The following is a 19,608-nucleotide window of genomic DNA, read 5'->3' as shown; positions in this document are numbered from 1 at the left end:
TGTGGCACTCCTTCGCTCTGTCCTTTTTAAGTTTTTGGTATAGTTCTGAGAGGTGCTGAATTAAGATAAGGCAGGCCAAACCATGGGTGCGCTGGGAATATTCCCTCTCAGCCTTAGGCCTCATGCACACGACGGTTGTTTTGGTCCGCATCTAAGCCACAGTTTTTGCGGCTTGGATGCGGACCCATTCACTTCAATGGGGACGCAAAAGATGCGGACAGCACTATGTGTGCTGTCCGCATCCGTTGCTCCTTTCCATGGTCCGCAAAAAAAATATAACCTGTCCTATTCTTGTCCATTTAGCGGACAAGAATAGGCAGTTAGATCAATGGCTGTACGTGCCGTTACGCAAATTGCGGAACGCACACGGACGCCATCCGTGTTTTGCGGATCCACAATTTGCAGACCGCAAAACACACAACGGTCGTGTGCATGAGGCCTTAAACGAGCACAGTACCTTGCCGTCTGACTCCCGTGCACAGCCTTGCAGACTCTGGACCTTTTAATCTTCCTTTTCTTTTTTTCTCTCTCTGGAGAACTTTTGGTAGTTGTAACTGTCTCAAAGATGATGGTTCTCTGGGATTCAGGCCTAGTACTCCAGAGCATGCAGACATGTACCCTCTCAGTAGCACAGCCAGACATAGACTATAGGGGCGAACCCAGGTCTTCTCCTAGCAACCTTAAGGGGCTGAGTCAAGGTGGTAAACCCTGACCACCCATACAATACTATTGAATACACAAATACAATAAATCTCAACATTTCACTGAACATTAGAACAATCAACCATTTTGCAGTGACTTTATTATGGGGTACGACACATTACACCAGTGATGGCAAACTACGGCCCGCAGGCCTTATATGGCCCGGCGGACCTTATTATCCGGCCTGCAGAACTGTCCGGAGGCAGCAGGAGTGGAGATGAGCGCTTCCATTGTGGAAGCGCTTATCTCCATATTCATATGTATCGCCGTCCTCAGAAGGGCGTGGTGGCCCTATATACTTGCACAATATGGATTGGTACTATGGAGAAGAGAGGAAGCACTATGGGGCCACTATATACTGCCAAAATATAGGGGGGCACTATGGGGGCACAATATGGGGAGCACTATGGAGAAGAGGGGGAAGCACTATGGGGGCCACTATGGAGGAGAGGGGAAGCACTATGGGGCCCTATATACTGCCAAAATATGGGGGGCACTATTTGGGCCCTATATACTGGCACAATATGGGGGGCACTATGGAGAAGAGGGGGAGGCACTATGGGGGCCACTATGGAGAAGAGGGGAAGCACTATGGGGCCCTATATACTGGCACAATATGGGGGCACTATGGAGAAGAGGGGGAAGCACTATGGGGGCCCTATATACTGGTACAATATGGGGGGCACCATGGAGAAGAGGGGAAGCACTATGGGGGCCCTATATACTGGCACATTATCTATTCTGCGAATTGCAACAACAAAGCTAACTCCAGACTTTGAAGCCTTAGCAAAAAAGGGAGACCAACAACACTATTCCCACTAAAATTGAAGGTGAGTTATACATACTATGTTATGAAAGAAATACATTGCATAAAAGTTTTCTACCTTGAGTTAAACTAAACCTTTAATGTTACGAAATTTAAATTTCATTTATATTAATTCACACAAACGTCCCATCCATCTACTCTTGGTCGGGCCCCCGGGTCCAATATATGAACCCATTGTGGCCCACGAGTGAAAAAGTTTTCCCACCTCTGCATTACACAGTGCACATTCAAATCAGAGGATTGTCAGTATGCAGGACAGGGCATCTCATGTACTGTATACTTTGGTATTTTTCTTAGGTGTGAACACTGACCTGCTCTGCGGATTTTGAAATCTGCAGCATGTCAAATTACCCTTTTCAATGGAAGAGTAAGAGCTGTAGAAAATCTGTATCAAATTCTCACCATAAACTGCGTAAAATGCACAAAACCGCATTAAATAATGCAGATTTATGTGCTTTTTTTTGTGCAGTTTTCTGCAGATTTCATGCCCATTTTCTGCACATAAATCTGTACCATGTGCAGCCACCTTCCTTCACACATAGTTTGAACATGCTGCATTTTGGGGGGGAAAATAGCACCAACCCCAAAAATGCACCAAATGTGGGAAAAAAACCTGAAATATAAAATTAATAGAAATGGTAAAAAATGTGTTTGTTTTTTACAAAAAATATTAGGTGTTAAACTACCTTTAGGCTACATTCACACGTCCGTGTGTGTGGATCCGCAAAAAACGGACATCGGCGATGTGCGTTCCGCATTTTGCGGTCCGCACATCGCCAGCACTTAATAGAAAATGCCTATTCTTGTCCGCAAATGCGGACAAGAATAGGACATGTTCTATATTTTTCGGGATCGGAATTGCGGACCCGGAAGTGCGGATCCGCAATTCCAGGTCCCATAGAAATGAATGGGTCCGCAATTCCGTTCCGCAAAAAGCGGAACGAAAATGCGGACGTGTGAATGGACCCTTATAGTCATAAATATTGTTAAAACTCATGTGACACAAAGAGCCTGGTGACCAGCCCAAACGTTATACCTTTCAATGTATTCAGGCTATAAAACTGGTGCTGCCCAGGACTGGAAAAACATGGCTGCTTCCTTCCAAAAACAGCACCACACCTCTCCATGAGTTGGATCTGGTATTGCAGCTCAGCTCCAATGGGGCTGAGCTGTAATACCAATCACAACTTGTGGATGGGTGGGGCTGTTTTTGGAAGAAAGCAGCCATCTTTTTCTAATCCTAGAGAACTCCTTGATATACACTGATTAATCCCCCCCAGTGAGCTCTATATCCATATTGTAAACTATAAAGCTCTGACTGCCTGCAGCCACCACTAGGGGAAGCGCAGTACAATATAATTACAATAGGAGCTGTATAATTATCTATGTAGAGAGCTCCCCCTAATGTTGGCTGCAGGAAATCCATTTTATGGAAAGCAGCTCAATGTCAGACCCCCATTCTAGCATAGGTACTGCACATAGCAGTCGCTGTTGTCTGCCTCCACGCAAGGTATGTTACTGGGGATACTATAGCGGTGGATTATAGTACAATGCTTGAATTAATACGTTTCTGATTTCTGTTCTCCTCTTTGAAGAACTATTCTTGCTCTGGAAATTTTTTTATTAATGGTCAACTGTTCATTTAATTGGGCAAAATATATTAATACATTTCAGTATCAAGACAAATGAGTGGCCACACACGGCACCTTTTGCTTAATAGCTTTATGTTTGTAGCTGTCTTTCTATAATACGTGATGAGGCTGAGCATTGAAATCAGAGCACCACAATTCTTTTCACAGTGCTGATATTATACTAGCTGTAGCACCATCTACTTGACATTGACCCCTAGACAGAAAATGTTCCGTCACATACAGTAGCCCAGCAAGGCAAGTAACTTCCGCTGTGATACAATTGAATTGAGGTTATGCTCAGAGAAGGGTGGCATGAAAGATATCACAGGGCTAGATAAAACCTAGGGCAAGAAGAAGGTCAATATACATGAGGAAAATGAAAACAGGTCACAGAAACCTAGTTTTCTAGGTCAGAGATGGTCAGGGTCTTATGGAGAGGATCATCAAATGTTAATATTTGATCCACCTTATCATACACATACCTAGCCCCTTTCATGAGGTTGTTTTTAAGAGGAGCCATCACCTCTCCTGACTTTCTTCTTGCATTTTGATGTTCCTTTATTATCCATCCTACAAATTTATGAAAGAAATTGACAACTGGGTTTTACTTTTCCTCTTGTGGTGTCCCTCTATATACTCTGACACTGTCAGCAACCATAGGACAGTGACCAGTTGTCAATTTATTCCTAAAAGTCTAGTAGGAATAACAGAGGAATGGCACAACTCAGAATAATAAGAAAAGGTGCTCCAGAGAATGCTAACAGGTCTTCTCTAACCACCTTTATGGTGTGCCTATGGTATGTACATCCAGAGTATTAGAAATATCTGTCAAATGCTCAGAACCCTTGGAATCCCCATCATGCCGATTAGCATCCATCTTGTATCCTATTGCATCCATTTGCTGGGAGGCTGTTATGCGTCTTCTAAAGTGTCCAAACCCATCATTTTGAAATAAAAATGAATAATATGATCTATATAATGACCCTGAAGCCCACACTATAAATGTAGTGGAGGAGACTTATCAAGACTAGCATTTCTAACACCAGTCTTGATCTCCATTGCGATGGCATTTAGACGTGCCAAAATTATTAAGAGGCAAAAGTCATTGCTAATAAATATAGCGCATCTTGTCTGTCTCGTCTGCCAGAGTCTGAAAGCTATGCCAACTAGAGCTGGAGTAGTGTTCAGACATTAGTTGTAGTAAATCATGGTAAATGTGTGGGGCTGCTTAGGCCCTAACCACTGTCACCCATGTCCCTCCTACTTTTAATATAAGTGGCGAGTCAGAAGGGGGCCCCTGACAACAGTCCCCACTGTACTGCCCTGATGACAACTCTGTTTGTACCCTTAGATACGTCTGATAATATTCGGAAGGCTATATCAATTTCCCAATAGTTGCAGTCAGACCTTGCTGTGCCTATAATCCTTTGTCAGAATACTGGCTGCGATTGGCAGACCTCTAGCGAACATAAGAGGATGACAGTATTATAAATGACATATGATAGATGGCAGCCCCAGAGCTTCATTACCACTGTGACTACTGTCAGAGGCAAACGTGAGATCGAATTAGGGCCAGTTCACTCTGAGTTTTTGTCGCTTATTTTGGAGCATTTCTGCTTTAGAATCTGCTTCAAAAAATGCCTCAAAACAGACTCCCATTCATTTCAATGGGAAACAGCACTTCCTTTTTTTTTTTTACACGTGGAAAAAAGAAGCAGCATGCTCTATCTTGGGGAAGAATCAGGGGTGAATCTCCTATTGAAATGAATAGGAAGCAGAAAAAACAGCTCCAAGTAAGACCATGCGTTTTGTGTGCGTTTTCGGCGCAGACCTGCTTCAAAAACCTCAAGCTGAAAATGCAGCTTTGTATTAAACCCATTGGTTAAGAAAAAAGACAAGTAAAAAAGAACGCAAGAAAAATATGCTTTTTTTGCACTGAAACATTTTGCGGACCGCACATCGCCGGCACTCTTACAGAAAATTCCTTTTCTTGTCCGCAATTGCGGACAAGAATAGGACATGTTCTATTTTTTTACTGAACGGAAGTGCGGATCAGCAAATGCGGACAGCACATTCCGGCCCCATTGAAAATGAATGGGTCCGCACCTGTTCCGCAAAATTGCGGAACGGATGCGGACCCCTTTTGGGGACGTGTGAATGGACACTAAGAGAGGCCATAGGTCTAACTGACTGGGACAAAATCTTCAAAAATAAAAATACAGCCACAAAATGGGATATTTTTAAAAGCATCCTAAAATGTAATTGTTAGAGGTACATACCGTATGGGAATAAAAGATTTAGAAACATGAAAAATGTGGACAAATAGAAATGTAAAGAAAGAAATAAATGACAAAAAGAAAGCATTTAAATCACTAAAACAGGAGGGGAGCGAGGAAGCACTGAAAAACTATAAGGAAAAATATTGAATATGTAAAAAACAAATAATAGCAGCCACACTAGAGACCGAGAGATTAATTGCCAAAGACAGCAAAACTAACCCTAAAATGTTCTTCAATTATATAAATGGTAAAAAGTATAAATCTGAAGGTGTCGGCCCTTTACAGAGTAATGAGGGGGGAGTTGTAGAGAGCGACGAGGAGAAAGCAAAGCTGTTAAATATTTTTTTCTCCAATGTATTCACTGAAGAAAATAAGCTGTCAGATGAAATGCAGAATGTAAAAGTAAATTCCCCATTAAAAGTGTCCTGTCTGATCCAGGAAGAAGTACAGCGGCGTCTTAAAAAGATTAAAATAAACAAATCGCCGGAATCAGATGGCATACACCCCCGTATCCTAAGGGAATTAAGTAATGTTATAGCCAGACCCTTATTTCTGATATTTGCGGACTCTATACTGACAGGGAGTGTTCCACAGGATTGGCCCTTCAAAAAGGGTCCAAAAAGGGTCCAAAAACAGAGCCTGGAAACTATAGGCCGGTAAGTTTAACATCTGTTGTGGGTAAACTATTTGAAGGTTTTCTAAGAGATGCTATCTTAGGGCATCTCAACGGAAATAAGCAAATAACGCCATATCAGCATGGCTTCGTGAGGGATCGGTCATGCCAAACTAATTTAATTAGTTTCTATGAGGAGGTAAGTTCTAGACTTGACAGCGGCGAATCAATGGATGTCGTATATCTGGACTTCTCCAAAGCATTTGACACTGTACCGCATAAAAGGTTAGTATATAAAATGAGAATGCTCGGACTGGGAGAAAACGTCTGTAAGTGGGAAAGTAACTGGCTGAGGGATAGAAAACAGAGGGTGGTTATTAACGGTACACATTCAGATTGGGTCACTGTCACTAGTGGGGTACCTCAGGGGTCAGTATTGGGCCCTATTCTCTTCAATATATTTATTAATGATCTTGTAGAAGGCTTGCATAGTAAAATATCAATTTTTGCAGATGACACTAAACTGTGTAAAGTAATTAACACTGAAGAAGACAGTATACTACTACAGAGGGATCTGGATAGATTGGAGGCTTGGGCAGATAAGTGGCAGATGAGGTTTAACACTGACAAATGTAAAGTTATGCACATGGGAAGGAATAATGCAAGTCACCCGTACATACAAAATAGTAAAACACTCGGTAACACTGACATGGAAAAGGATCTAGGAATTTTGGTGAACAGCAAACTACACTGTAGAAACCAGTGTCAGGCAGCTGCTGCCAAGGCCAATAAGATAATGGGTTGCATCAAAAGGGGCATAGATGCCCGTGATGAGAACATAGCCCTACCACTTTACAAATTACTAGTCAGACCACACATGGAGTACTGTGTACAGTTCTGGGCTCCAGTGAACAAGGCAGACATAGCAGAGCTGGAGAGGGTTCAGAGGAGGGCAACTAAAGTAATAACTGGAATGGGGCAACTACAGTACCCTGAAAGATTATCAAAATTAGGGTTATTCACGTTAGAAAAAAGACGACTAAGGGGAGATCTAATTACTTTGTATAAATATATCAGGGGTCAATACAGAGATCTCTCCCATCATCTATTTATCCCCAGGACTGTGACTGTGACGAGGGGACATCCTCTGCGTCTGGAGGAAAGCTTTCTTTACAGTAAGAGCAGTGTGACTATGGAACTCTCTGCCTGAGGAGGTGGTGATGGTGAGTACAATAAAGGAATTCAAGAGGGGCCTGGATGTATTTCTGGAGCGTAATAATATTACAGGCTATAGCTACTAGAGAGGGGAAAATTGGCTTCTACCTCCGAACTGGATGGACAGATGTCTTTTTTCAGCCTTATAAACTATGTTACTATGTTACTAGTAATTGAAAATAAATAAATACCTAAAATTATTTTAAAAAGTGCTTTACCAATATAGACATACATACACTGAATTCATATATATATATATATATATATATATATATATATATATATATACTGAAATATATTGGTATCTACAGTTTCATGCGATTTCACACACACCCATCCTTCTATCTTCACTGACAGGCGGCATCAGTCCTGCTTTATCCAGTATTTATCACCGCAGCGCTCACAGATATTTATTGGACCTAATAAATATTTTCTGAACATCCATAACAACAATTTCTTACTGTGTCAGATGATGGTTTTATCTTCCACCATTCAGACAGCTCATGGTGGGCAAAAGTACGAGCTATAAACTTTAATTTCAGTTCTCATGTATTTCTCAGAACAAAAGCGTCCATGTTATAAATTATTATTCTGTACACTTTAGTGTTTAGCAGTCTCATCTATGAAACATATGCAAGATATTAGTAGAATATTTGTATCTTATTATGTTCACATGTGTAAAAATAATGTAAAAAATAAATAAAAACTACATATCTGTCTGTCTTTCCATCCACCAATCGATTCATTATGTTTCTATCTATCTATCTATCTATTTATCTATCTATTATCTATCTATCTATCTATCTATCTATCTATCTCATATCTATCTATCTCCTATCTATTATCTATCTATCTATCTATCCATCTAATATCTATCTATTATCTATCTATCTATCTATCTATCTATCTATCTATCTATCTATCTATCTATCTATCTATCTCCTATCTATTATCTATCTATCTATCTATCTATCTATCTATCCATCTAATATCTATCTATTATCTATCTATCTATCTATCTATCTATCTATCTATCTATCTATATCTGTCTAGATCTATCTATCTATATTTCTATCTATCTATATATTTATCTACAGGTATCTATCTATCTATCTATCATATATATGTCTAGATCTATCTATCTATCTAATATATATCTGTCTAGATCTATCTATCTATCTATCTATCTATCTATCTATCTATCTATCTATTGATCTATCTATATCTATATTTCTATCTATCTATCTATCTATGGTATGCACTTCAGCTTGTGGGTTAAGATGTATGTAATTAAGATAAAACATATTTGATTTACCATAGACACAGGTAGAAATATTACAGTAGAAGAGTTTCTACTGCATAGTAAGAATTTTCTAGGATATCCTGCAGTCCTATGTAAATCTCCACATTTATTATACATCCGTATCATAATTAATGGAGACTCAAAGGTTAATTTCAACATCATTGTTAAAAATCAACTTCCTTGAACAGATTACTCACATTTGAACATGGGGCGGCTGGAATCGTCCCTGGTTGATGTTGTAGAACGTGAAAGCCTGCGTAGGATTGGAGCTGTACTCATCTAGTTCAATAATCACTCGACTTGGCGGATGCCTTCTTGATGCCATGATGTGCGAATGGGTGTACGCCATCGTCGCAGTGTGGTCCTGGTTTTATTTTCATACGATTGTGCCTGCTATCTTCCCACCCCGATGAGAGACAAGTATGTCATCTTCTCTGTCTACAATACACTCCCCTCCTGGAAATCCTAAAAAAAGGAGAAGATGTAACTGCTTCTCACATAAGCCATGTGAGAAAAAGGGGGGGACATATATTTATGAAGGGGGAGGGGGTATTTAATTATGAAGGCGCAGTTGATTGCCACATATAAGGTGGCATGGTTGACACTTTCTGTGTTGTGTTATTACCCTGAACTTTGGAGGGGCAGGGGTGTAATCCCTTCATTTGCCAATGGGAAATATTTCTGGAAGACAAGAGGTTAATATTTTGCAAAAAAGATAAATACATTTTTTTTTTGAACACTGGTTTCCGAGAATCGAAATCCCTTTTTTGTATTTTTAAGCTGAATCCAGTGCTGCTAACTATAAACAATCCATTTTTCTCTAGTCCTTTGTATTAATGGGTGTTTTTTTTTGGTTTTTTTTCAGGCCGAGATAAAAAAGAAAATTAATTTTACATGCCCACACATGACAAGCGCCAAGCCTTTAAATGTTGCTAAAAAGCAGCACTTAAATGACAGAGCTTTGTATTCTTCAACAGAAGGTAAGTATTTTCCCCCCAAGCAGACGTAATTACCTTCAGATGCTGGAAACAGGAGCAGATTTCTAAATGAGGCATTTTTTAAACCCAATTTTTACATCATAAATGATTACAGGAACAAAATAACAGCGTGTGTCAAAATTCAGACTTATTATTGGTAAGGATTATATTTTTTATTTTATTTTTTTATTTTTTTTTGTCCTACATACATGAACACACTCATTATTTCAGATTCAGTTTCGATGGCCGTGTCATAAAGGGCTGCATCAAAATTTGTAAAGGTACAGTCACATACCTTCCATATTAGCCAAAGTGGAAAGCCATATTGTGCCTACATAATACTGCTCTATGTGGTCTACAAGATATCGCAATACTGTAAGCAGATAAAAGTAGCATACAGTGCCCAAATAGTGCCATACAGTCAGCAGATAACAGTGCCATGTAGTGCCCAAATATTACTATACAGTAACCATATAGTGGTACCATACAATGCTCAAATGCTATAGGTTAAGGCTCTGAACACATCACATTTTTGTCCTACGTTTAACTTAAAAGAAGAAAAAGGATACATATACGTTTTTTAAACAGATTTTTTTTTATTGGAGTGGAACCCTATGGTGACAGATGCCACTGTATGGTGCCCATCGAATGCATCCACGTATATGTTATGTGTATAAGTTAAACATTCGACAAAAGCCTGAGGTAAGCAAAGCCTAAGGAGGTAACTGTGCCAGTCCCCAAATAGTGCTATACAGTAAACATATAATTGTGCGATTCAGTGCCCAAATAGTGCTATAAAGTAAACATATAATGGTACCATGCAGTGCTCAAATAGTGCTATACAGCAAACATATAATTGTGCCATGCAGTGTCCAAATAATGTTATACAGTAAACATAATGGTGCAAGGCAGTGCCCAAATAGTGCTATACAGTAAGCATATAATTGTGCGATGCAGTGCCCAAATAGTGCTATACAGTAAATATATAATTGTGCCATGCAGTGCCCAAATAGTGCTATACAGTAAATATATAATTGTGCCATGCAGTGCCCAAATGGTGCTATACAGTAAGGGTATAATTGTGCGATGCAGAGCCCAAATACTTCCATACAGTAAACATATATAATTGTGCCATGCAGTGCCCAAATAGTGCTAGAAAGTAAACATAATGGTGCCATGCAGTGCCCACATGGTACTATACAGTGCCTAAATAATACTACAGCTGAGACCATGACAAAGGTTTAAGAAGACCCATTAGCAAGGAAGTTGTGAGTGGACTGTAGTGGATGGGGTGTTATATGCCCTGATACAGTGGAGGCCGTAGGGGAACTAACCCATCCTACAATCTATGTGAAGGATAGACCTTCTAGTAATGATATCACATATTATGGGCACTAATCTACTGCAGGAAACGGCAGTTTAAGCCCACACCTAACCCATAGGACACTTTAGCCCACAGAGCCACCATAGGAATGTACCTTTTGTACCTAGAAGAACTGGCTGCTTCTGCACCTCCTTCTGACATTTTCAGGGAAACAGTGGACTTTATATGCAGAGATATCTACTATGAAAAGCTATACAAAACTATTTAAGTGTATGGTTCATGTCACTTTCTAACAAAATAAAGGTCATCTAAGGATCTGCCCCTATTAGAGCAGAGCGCTGCTTCCATTCTGAAGGACCTGAGGCATCTGTATATTACAGGGAACACCAAGAGAATGGCTTCCTCAGCTGAGTGTAGGCAACAAACATACTTTGGAGTTCATATAGGAGATAAAGAGTGGATCCCTCCTGATTTCGAATAATGCCACCAAGGATATCTGACGTGGTGCTAGTTCTCATTACCCCTTTGTCATCACTTAACGAGAGTAATATGGAATGAGCCTTAGGTTAGTGTGCTAACATTGAGGTACCCATCGGAAAGGGAGTGACTTCAACCTGACTTGTGGTCCCTATCTCTATCTCTATGGGCCCTATAGCAGCTCATACGCAGCTGTTTATGTAACTACCATAGAGGTGAGTGGAGAAAGCAAAGTACATTGTGGCCAGATCTTAAATGGGTTATCCCATGAAAAGTATTACTATATAATGAACTGGGCATTTCAGATGAAGTATTATTGCAATATACATGCATTAAAATATTGTAAGGGTGTTTTTTATATGTACGTTACTTTTTCCTCTCTGGTGGCTCTCCCTGCTGTTTGTCCTTGTGATCCACCTTCTCTTTCATTCAGTGGTGGACTAACATGGTCAGTAGCTTCCCTGCTCCTTTCGCTTCCCGTCAGTGCTGGATAGTGATCTTATGGTTAGGCCGCCCTGACACCTTTCATTCATCCCTACTTGTTAATTCATGGAAGTGCAGTATATAGCTAAATCCCACTGTAGCCAGTGGAGAAGGAAACTGTGGGGGCATTAAATACCCTAGGTATCTCTGGGGCTATATGTGAGGTATTATTTTATATTCAGGGAGGAAGGGATTATCAAGAGCTAACTGCAGTGCATCCTGGGAGTTGCAGGTGCGTTATTCTCATCTGAGCTACTGCCCACCCACATAAAGGGAAGATAAAAAGAAAAGTGAGTGGGATAACCCCTTTAAATTTTTACCTGCCTGGATGCAGCTGCCTCCTCACCAGATGAGTCAGGGGAATATGTCATAAATGTCCAAGTTGAGTTAACCCCTTAAATAAAGTCGGTCCACTGTTCAAGATCCCCATTTCTTGGCGAGAGTGGAGAGTGTATAAAAAGAATGTATCTTACTCTGGAGGACCTGTCCTCTCCTGCATTACACAGACATTGATTTCAAAAGTTACTGAGTAATGCTTAATTTCCCCTATGGTGGCGCTGTAGGAAAATTGAACACATACAGCCTGCTTTCCCCATAGATCACAGCTGATTGATGGGAGCAGGGCCGTCTTTAATATTGATTGGACCCTGGACAAGAGGGAGAACACAAGTGCCGCTGCCGCATTCATGGGTCCATGCTTTATTCACTAAGTAGCAGGACATGTAGGGCATACATGGGGGATGCCCCTGCACTTACTATTATTTATGGGCACCGCTCCGTTGCGCCGCTGTGGTGGGAGAAGGAACGCCCACAGAGAAAAGCTGATGTCTCCTCCCTGGTGTTCCGATGCTGTTACTTAGCATACAGCGCTGGAGAATGTAACGGGGGCCACAGCGGTGCCCAGAAATAATAGTATGGCTCCATTCACACGTCCGCAAGTGTTGTCCGCACCCGGTCCACAATTCTGTGGAACGGGTGCGGACTTGTTCATTCTCTTTGGAGACTGAATGGAAGTGGAGAGCACACTATGTGCTCTCCGCATTTCGGGAGCGCGGCCCCGATCTTCTGGTCCACAGCTCCGGAATAAAATAGAGCATGTCCTATTATTGTCCGCAATTGCGGACAAGAATAGGCATTTCTATGGGGGTGCCGGCCGGGTGTATTGTGGATCTGCAATACACTACGGACGTGTGAATGGACCCTTAGTGCAGGGACATCCCCCATGTATGCCCTAAATGTCCTGCTACTTAGTTAATAAAGTATGGACCCCCAGGAGCAACTGGGTCCGGGGCAGCTGCCCCTTTTGCCCCGTGTTAAAGACGGCCCTGGCTGTGAGTTCCAGAAGGGGGACACTTCTAGTGCTTGGTTTATTGTCAAGTGACCCTTCTAAAAAAAAGGGGTTGCCCGCAGAAGAGAAGAACCCTCTTGATGATCTCCATCATAGAGGGACTATTAGCTTCCAAGATTTGGACAACCTAACAGAAAGGAAGGTTCTCAAAGTCATATTTCCTGCCCTTTTAGGATTTTCTCAAATATCAGCTTTCCATATGAGACTTTAGGCAGGGACGTGTCCCAGAGGGAATGTAAAACCTACATTTAATAGGACAAATAAAGGGGGGGAACGGAATTTTTTTTGCAGATTTTACAGTTTTCATAGAAACCTCCCTCTGACCTGTGCAATTTCTCTCCTGATTATGCAGTAGAAGGCATTTTGTTCTGCGGACTGTTCGTGGAGGAGCAGACAGCCCCCAGACCTCATTAACTGCAGCATATGTTTCTGTTAGTGTGATTTTAATAGCTGGATGTCACCACATGATAGTTATGACTGGGAATTCTTACTTCTGTTGTAGGAACATGCTGAGGCGCTCACATAGAAAGTAATCACACTCACTTTTCAATTTCACATCAGCCGCGTTCCTGACAGCATCAGCCAAGCGCTCGCTGGCCTCCCTGTCAACAAGGAGCATCCTCAAAGTGCTTCATCTCTTCATGCTTAAAGTGGCTTTCATGGCACTTAAATTAATCTCAATTAATCAAAAGTATCATGAAAACTTGTGTAAACAGACTGCAGATGTGGGATTATGACAGTAACCTCTGACATCTACGGTATTTTGTGCATGCTCCTCAGCTGAACGTGGATTACTATCAATTTATTGTATTTCTTAAAGGAGTTTTCCAATTTTGACAACCTCTTTTTGTTAGAAGGGTCCTCTAGGAGAAATTAAGCATTTTTGCTTTTCTTGCTGGAGACTTTATAGTCCACCATGTGGCCAGATCAAGGTTGGGAGAGATGAAGATGTTGAGACACCAAGGGTGGACATTTAATACTAGTTGGCCCATGTAGGAAAGGGGAGCCTTGCATCAACTAACATAAAATTAGATCAGTACATGTCTGGGACTATGTTAAAGGGGTTTTCCGTTGTCAGAACTAATGGCCTAACATCAGGATAGGTCCTCAATATCAGATCAGTGCAGCACCCTGGTGTGAGAGCTTCTCTAAAGGCAAAAATCAGTGGTCATGGGGCTGGGCATGGTGCATACATAAAAAATGACTCACCTGTCATGAGCATTCCAGGTCCAGTGCCAATCTTTTGTCTTCTCTGCTTCTGGACCTGCTGGTCTGGAAGTGTGATACCCCGTCTACAGGCCCAATGGTCACGTGAACTCTGTGGCCTGCACTGGTCACCACTGAAGCCATTGATTGGGTATAAGTAATGATGTGCATATTGATGGCACATCACACTTCTGGAAATAGGGGAGAGAGGAGCTTGGTTCTGGACCAGGAGCACTGGTTATAGGTGAGTCTTTTTTTCTTTTCTTTTGAGCTCACCCCATGCCCCCAACCCATTGGTTCACATCAGAGAACCCCTCTAAGCTGGCACCATTATCTGGCAGTATTATTGGAAACACAGTTATGGCACTTTTATTTGTAGATGTTGTAGTGAGACAGATTCCTTTTAGACCTCCATGTTTTATTTCCTTACTGTAAAATGTTATTATTTGAAGATTCTATTACACTATCATTTGGGCACTATATGGGCAATATTATTTGACATCTCAATTCATTAAAAAAACACTAAAAAGAATACATTTTGCAAAGCAGCTGAGAAGGACTCCACATTCCATCTTCATGCTGAGTGGACAGACATGGTCAAAATCAGGCCTTGGCACTGGGGTTGCTGGATGTGTCTTCTCCTAGTTTTAGGCATGGCATACAGAGGTCACCTAGACTGATTTCTCTCACGGTGGGTCACTAGAATAACCACATTTTTTACATTTTAGTTTCCTATCGGTTTTACAATTCAATTTTCTTAACGGTTGGAATTTCCCAGTAAAACAGTGATAGTAACCATGAAGCCCAATAGCACCCCACTATGGGGCAACCACATCATTCCCAGCATGTACCATCCCCTTTTTTTTGAGAGTCTAGCAATAGTTGTGAAAATGGTTGACTGGACACAAGCTGTGCAATGGATGCTGCATGCACCCAGCGTGAGAAATGTAACAAATGGCTTAAAGGGAACCTGTCACCGGGATTTTGTGTATAGAGCTGAGGACATGGGTTGCTAGATAACCGCTAGCACATCCGCAATACCCAGTCCCCATAGCTCTGTGTGCTTTTATTGGATAAAAAAAAACACGATTTGATACATATGCAAATTAACCTGAGATGAGTCACATACAGGACTCATCTCAGGTCAATTTGCATATGTATTCAATTGTTTTTTTTACACAATAAAAGCACAAAGAGCTATGGGGACTGGGTATTGCGGATGTGCTAGCGGCCATCTAGCAACCCATGTCCTCAGCTCTATACACAGAATCCCGGTGACAGGTTCCCTTTAAAGTCAGTCTGTCACCAGGTACAATGCCTTGTAGGGCTAGCACAACTGAATGTAATGATACCTTTCCCTTATGCTTCATTCTGGAGAAGGACTTTTAATCCATATGCAAATGAGCAGTTAAGTGCACCCTTGCTCCTCCTGCTTCCTCTGACAGCCCCTGCCTCTTCTTCTTTATTGACAGGGCCAGGCGAGGTGACTATGCAAGAACCTGGCCCTGTCAATCAAGAAGGAGAGGGATGGGCTGGCAGAGGAAGCATGGCTGCACAGAGTGGCTTGGACCCGCCCTCAGTGCACTTGCTACTCATTTGCATATGAATGAAAAGTAAATTTTCTCCAGAATGAATCAAAGGATCACTAAGTGGAAGGTATCATTACATTCAGCTGACCTAGCCTTACGAGGATATATAGGGTGCTATCTGGTGGTGTCCACCCCTTTTTTTGAACAATAGTTTTTATTGGATTGGTAATTTTCAACAATAGGTTACATGGACCCACCACATCCGCTGGGGTAATGTCCACCTCTTCATTGTCTCTATTGGTCATGATTGATAATAGCTTTTACCATAAACTCAAACAGCTCCTAGACCTCAGCTTCCATTACCTATAGGAGTATAACGTCTCTCAAGATCTGCAAAACTCTAGCCCATAGAGATGGCGATATATTCTGCAGAACATCTCACCATATGAAATGCAGAGGATTCTTCTCCCACCTTATGTCCTCTGCATTTCTGAGGCTGATTTACTTGTCATTCTGTGGCAAGGTGGGGGTCAACCTTTCATTGTCATCTCGGAGCTGTCACTCAACTTTCCACAGACCCTGAATGGCACAGAAATCAGCATTTTTATCAACTGTAACCCTACATAGCAATATAAACTTAAAGGGGTGTTCCGCTTAAAAGAAGTTATCCCCGATACACAGGATAGAGGAGGATAAGTATCAGATTAGGCTTTAGCGCTGTACTCGGCTATCTTCAGTGTTCCCATAGAAATGAATGTAGCAGCAGCAGCGTGCTTTTCTGACCGGCCGCTCAGTCTATTTCAGGGAGCTCCACAGGGAACGAGGGGATAACTTGTTGTAACTGGAATACCCCTTTAAATGTAATTCCAGATAGGAGGAAAGTTATACCTTTGTAAGCACCATAATGGTTGCCATTAGTGGCTGTCATCCAGCTTTCCACAGACCCTGAATGACATAAAGTGTTTTTAGGCTATTTAGTTCTATATTACACTATTCAGTAAGATGCCTCTCAGGATCTATAGAAAGCTGAGTAAGCATCTAATGCTTAGCACTAGTGCCTGTCCTAAGCTTTTCTGATTCTGAATGACATAATTCTGTATTTTTATCATATCTAAACTTGCATAACTGTATAATGCAGGGTACTTGGAAAGCTGAGTGACATTGCAGTAGCCACCATTCATGGCTGTCCCCACAGCGTTCCACAGATTCGGAATGACATAAATTTACATTTTACAATATATAATTCTTCTTAACAGTATAAAGTTATATGCCTCTCAGGGTCCACGAAAAGCTGAGTGACAGCCCCTCTAAGCATGGCAATGTCAACCAGCAGCGGCCGGTACGAAACGGAATGACATTCGACTTTATACTGTTATGTAGCGCTACATCTGATAAAAGGCAATACATATGTCATTCAGGGTCTGTGGAAAGCTGAGTGACAGCTCCGAGGTGACAATGAAAGGTTGACCCCCGCCTTGCCACAGAATGACAAGTAAATCAACCTTTTTTATTAAATTCTCTGCTACATAGTTAGAAGCCTCTCAGAGTCCTTGGAAAGATGGGTGACAACCTCTTTGATCATTATAATGGCCACTACCAGTGCTCCAGGTCATTTTATTATTTAGAGTGCCGGGTCTTTAGGAAACAATAGTCATACAATGAATTGCAGGCTGGCATCCCTCCTGGCAGCCGTGCCAACGTGAAGACAATAACCCACAGACACAAACTAGAAGCAGGGAAGTTTCTGGATAATATTGTTCACATCGTGCACTTTGCCTGCGGTCACCTAATCTGTCATTCTGCTGCGGTTTTACACTTTGTGGTATAAGACCCGATGATCCCCCCCCAGTATTGGAATGCACCGCTGCCCCCTCGCTTATCCTGCTCACCTACAATAGGGTTACAGGGAGAATGCAATGATTACGAGGCCCCTTCAGATCAGAGCACCCCCCAAAACAGCCCCAAAGAAAGTGACGCCATCCCCAGGGCACTGACCTCTGCACAATGCCAGATCACAAAAGCTTTTGTCCGGGAGACAAGCGCGCGGCTCGGTTCCTTGCTGACAGATGCCAGGGCTCCGGTAATCTCATGTGCGTGCTGAAGGAGAACGCTGCTAACGACGGTGCTGCTGGATGTCTGTATACAGGGGGTGTGTATGCCTGCAATGATTGACACCAGTCCCAGCGCACCCCATCTAATTGTACGCCAAGGTACCTATAGATGCCAGTCGCTTATTAACACCCCCTGCTGTACAGACTGCAATATGTGGGGGGAAAGGAAGCAGTGGGCATTGCTTAATGCAACAGATGTACAGCTGCAGCAGAGATGGATGTGTCATTGAACTCTTTACAGCTGCTAACTCAAATGTAATATAAGACAGTAGTTTTACTGCAACCTGGATAATTCATCAGTATATCTCATGCATTGTTCCAGATAACAAACTCAAACCCGTGCTGAAATATCACATTTATGACAATGAATTCTGCCAAATGAACAACTCAGCCCTGCTACATCTGTTTCAAAGAAAATGTTTCAGCTCAGCAGTGCTGGTATATAGCTCTGTAGTTCTGCTACATCTGTATATATGCATTTATTAAAATGTCCACCAGTAGTGCTCCCTGTAATGCCCCCAGTATTTATAATGGCCCCAGCATTTTTAATGTCCTTCAGTTGTTCCCCTGTTATTATAATGCCCCCTCGTAGTGACCCTTGTATCTATGATGGCCTCCTGTAGTGTCCCCAGTATTTATAATGCCCCCCCAGTATGTTTAATGTCATCCAGTAGTGGCCCTATATTACAATCCCCCCCCTCCCGTAGTGCCTCCAGTATTTGTAATGCCCTCCTTAGTGTTCCCATTATTTATAACGCCCCCCAGTATGTTTAATGTATCCAGTAGTGCCCCTGTATTACGATCACCCCCCGTAGTGCCTCCAGTATTTATAATGCCCTCCTTAGTGCTCTCATTATTTATACTGTCCACCAGTAGTGCTCTCTGTATTATAATTCTCCCCGTAGTGCTCCTAGTATTTTTAATAACCCCCTGTAGTGTCCTCAGTACACACAATGCCTCTAGTATGTTTATTGTCCACCAGTAGTGGCTCCTGTATTATAATGCTCTCCGTAGTGCCCCTAGTATTTTTAATAACCCCTTGTAGTGTCCTCAGTACATACAATGCCTCCAGCATCTTTATTGTACACCAGTAGTGGCTCCTGTATTATAATGCTCCCCTGTAGTGTCTTCACTATTTAGAATGCCCCCAGTATGTTTAATGTCCCCACTAGTACTCCCTGTATTATAATGCCATCGCCCCTCTGTACTGACCCTAGTAGTGGCAGAAATGAAAAAAAATAAAAAAAGTATTCACCTCTTTCCTGCACCATGCCGCTATAGACCTCTTCTAGCCTGTGTCCTGAGTACCCTGTGTCCAGTGGCGTAGGGATCGCCATAGCATATGGGGCCCTACGCCACTGGGGGCCCGCCGACGACTGAGGATTAAAAAAATAATAAAATGTGGCGAGTGGGCCGGGCATGGCGCTGTGATAGGGGGTGGTCGGACTCGGAGCCGGCGGAGGTAGAGAGGCAGTCTGGGCGGCGGTTCGCCGGAAGTGGAGGAGGCGGGGTCGCAGACTAGGAGCGGCACGTACTAGGAAGCTGCGAGTTGAGCTGCTGGAGTGTCGGTGGCTGGCTGGCTCA

General features: G+C 42.2%; 1 protein-coding gene across 1 annotated transcript in view; it reads right to left on the bottom strand.

The window, feature by feature from the left end:
• MPPED1 (metallophosphoesterase domain containing 1) overlaps positions 1 to 8,918 on the bottom strand; it is a 50,379-nt gene extending 41,461 nt beyond the window's left edge. Inside the window, exon 1 of the mRNA XM_040439179.1 lies at positions 8,767 to 8,918. Within this exon, the coding sequence (XP_040295113.1) occupies positions 8,767 to 8,918 (152 nt within the window). The remainder of the gene's footprint in view (positions 1 to 8,766) is intronic.
• Between the last annotated feature and the right edge of the window lie 10,690 nt (positions 8,919 to 19,608).

The sequence above is a fragment of the Bufo bufo genome, chromosome 1 (genome assembly GCF_905171765.1).
Source record: "Bufo bufo chromosome 1, aBufBuf1.1, whole genome shotgun sequence".
Lineage (NCBI taxonomy): Eukaryota > Metazoa > Chordata > Amphibia > Anura > Bufonidae > Bufo > Bufo bufo.
This window is presented reverse-complemented; position numbering and strand designations above follow the sequence as displayed.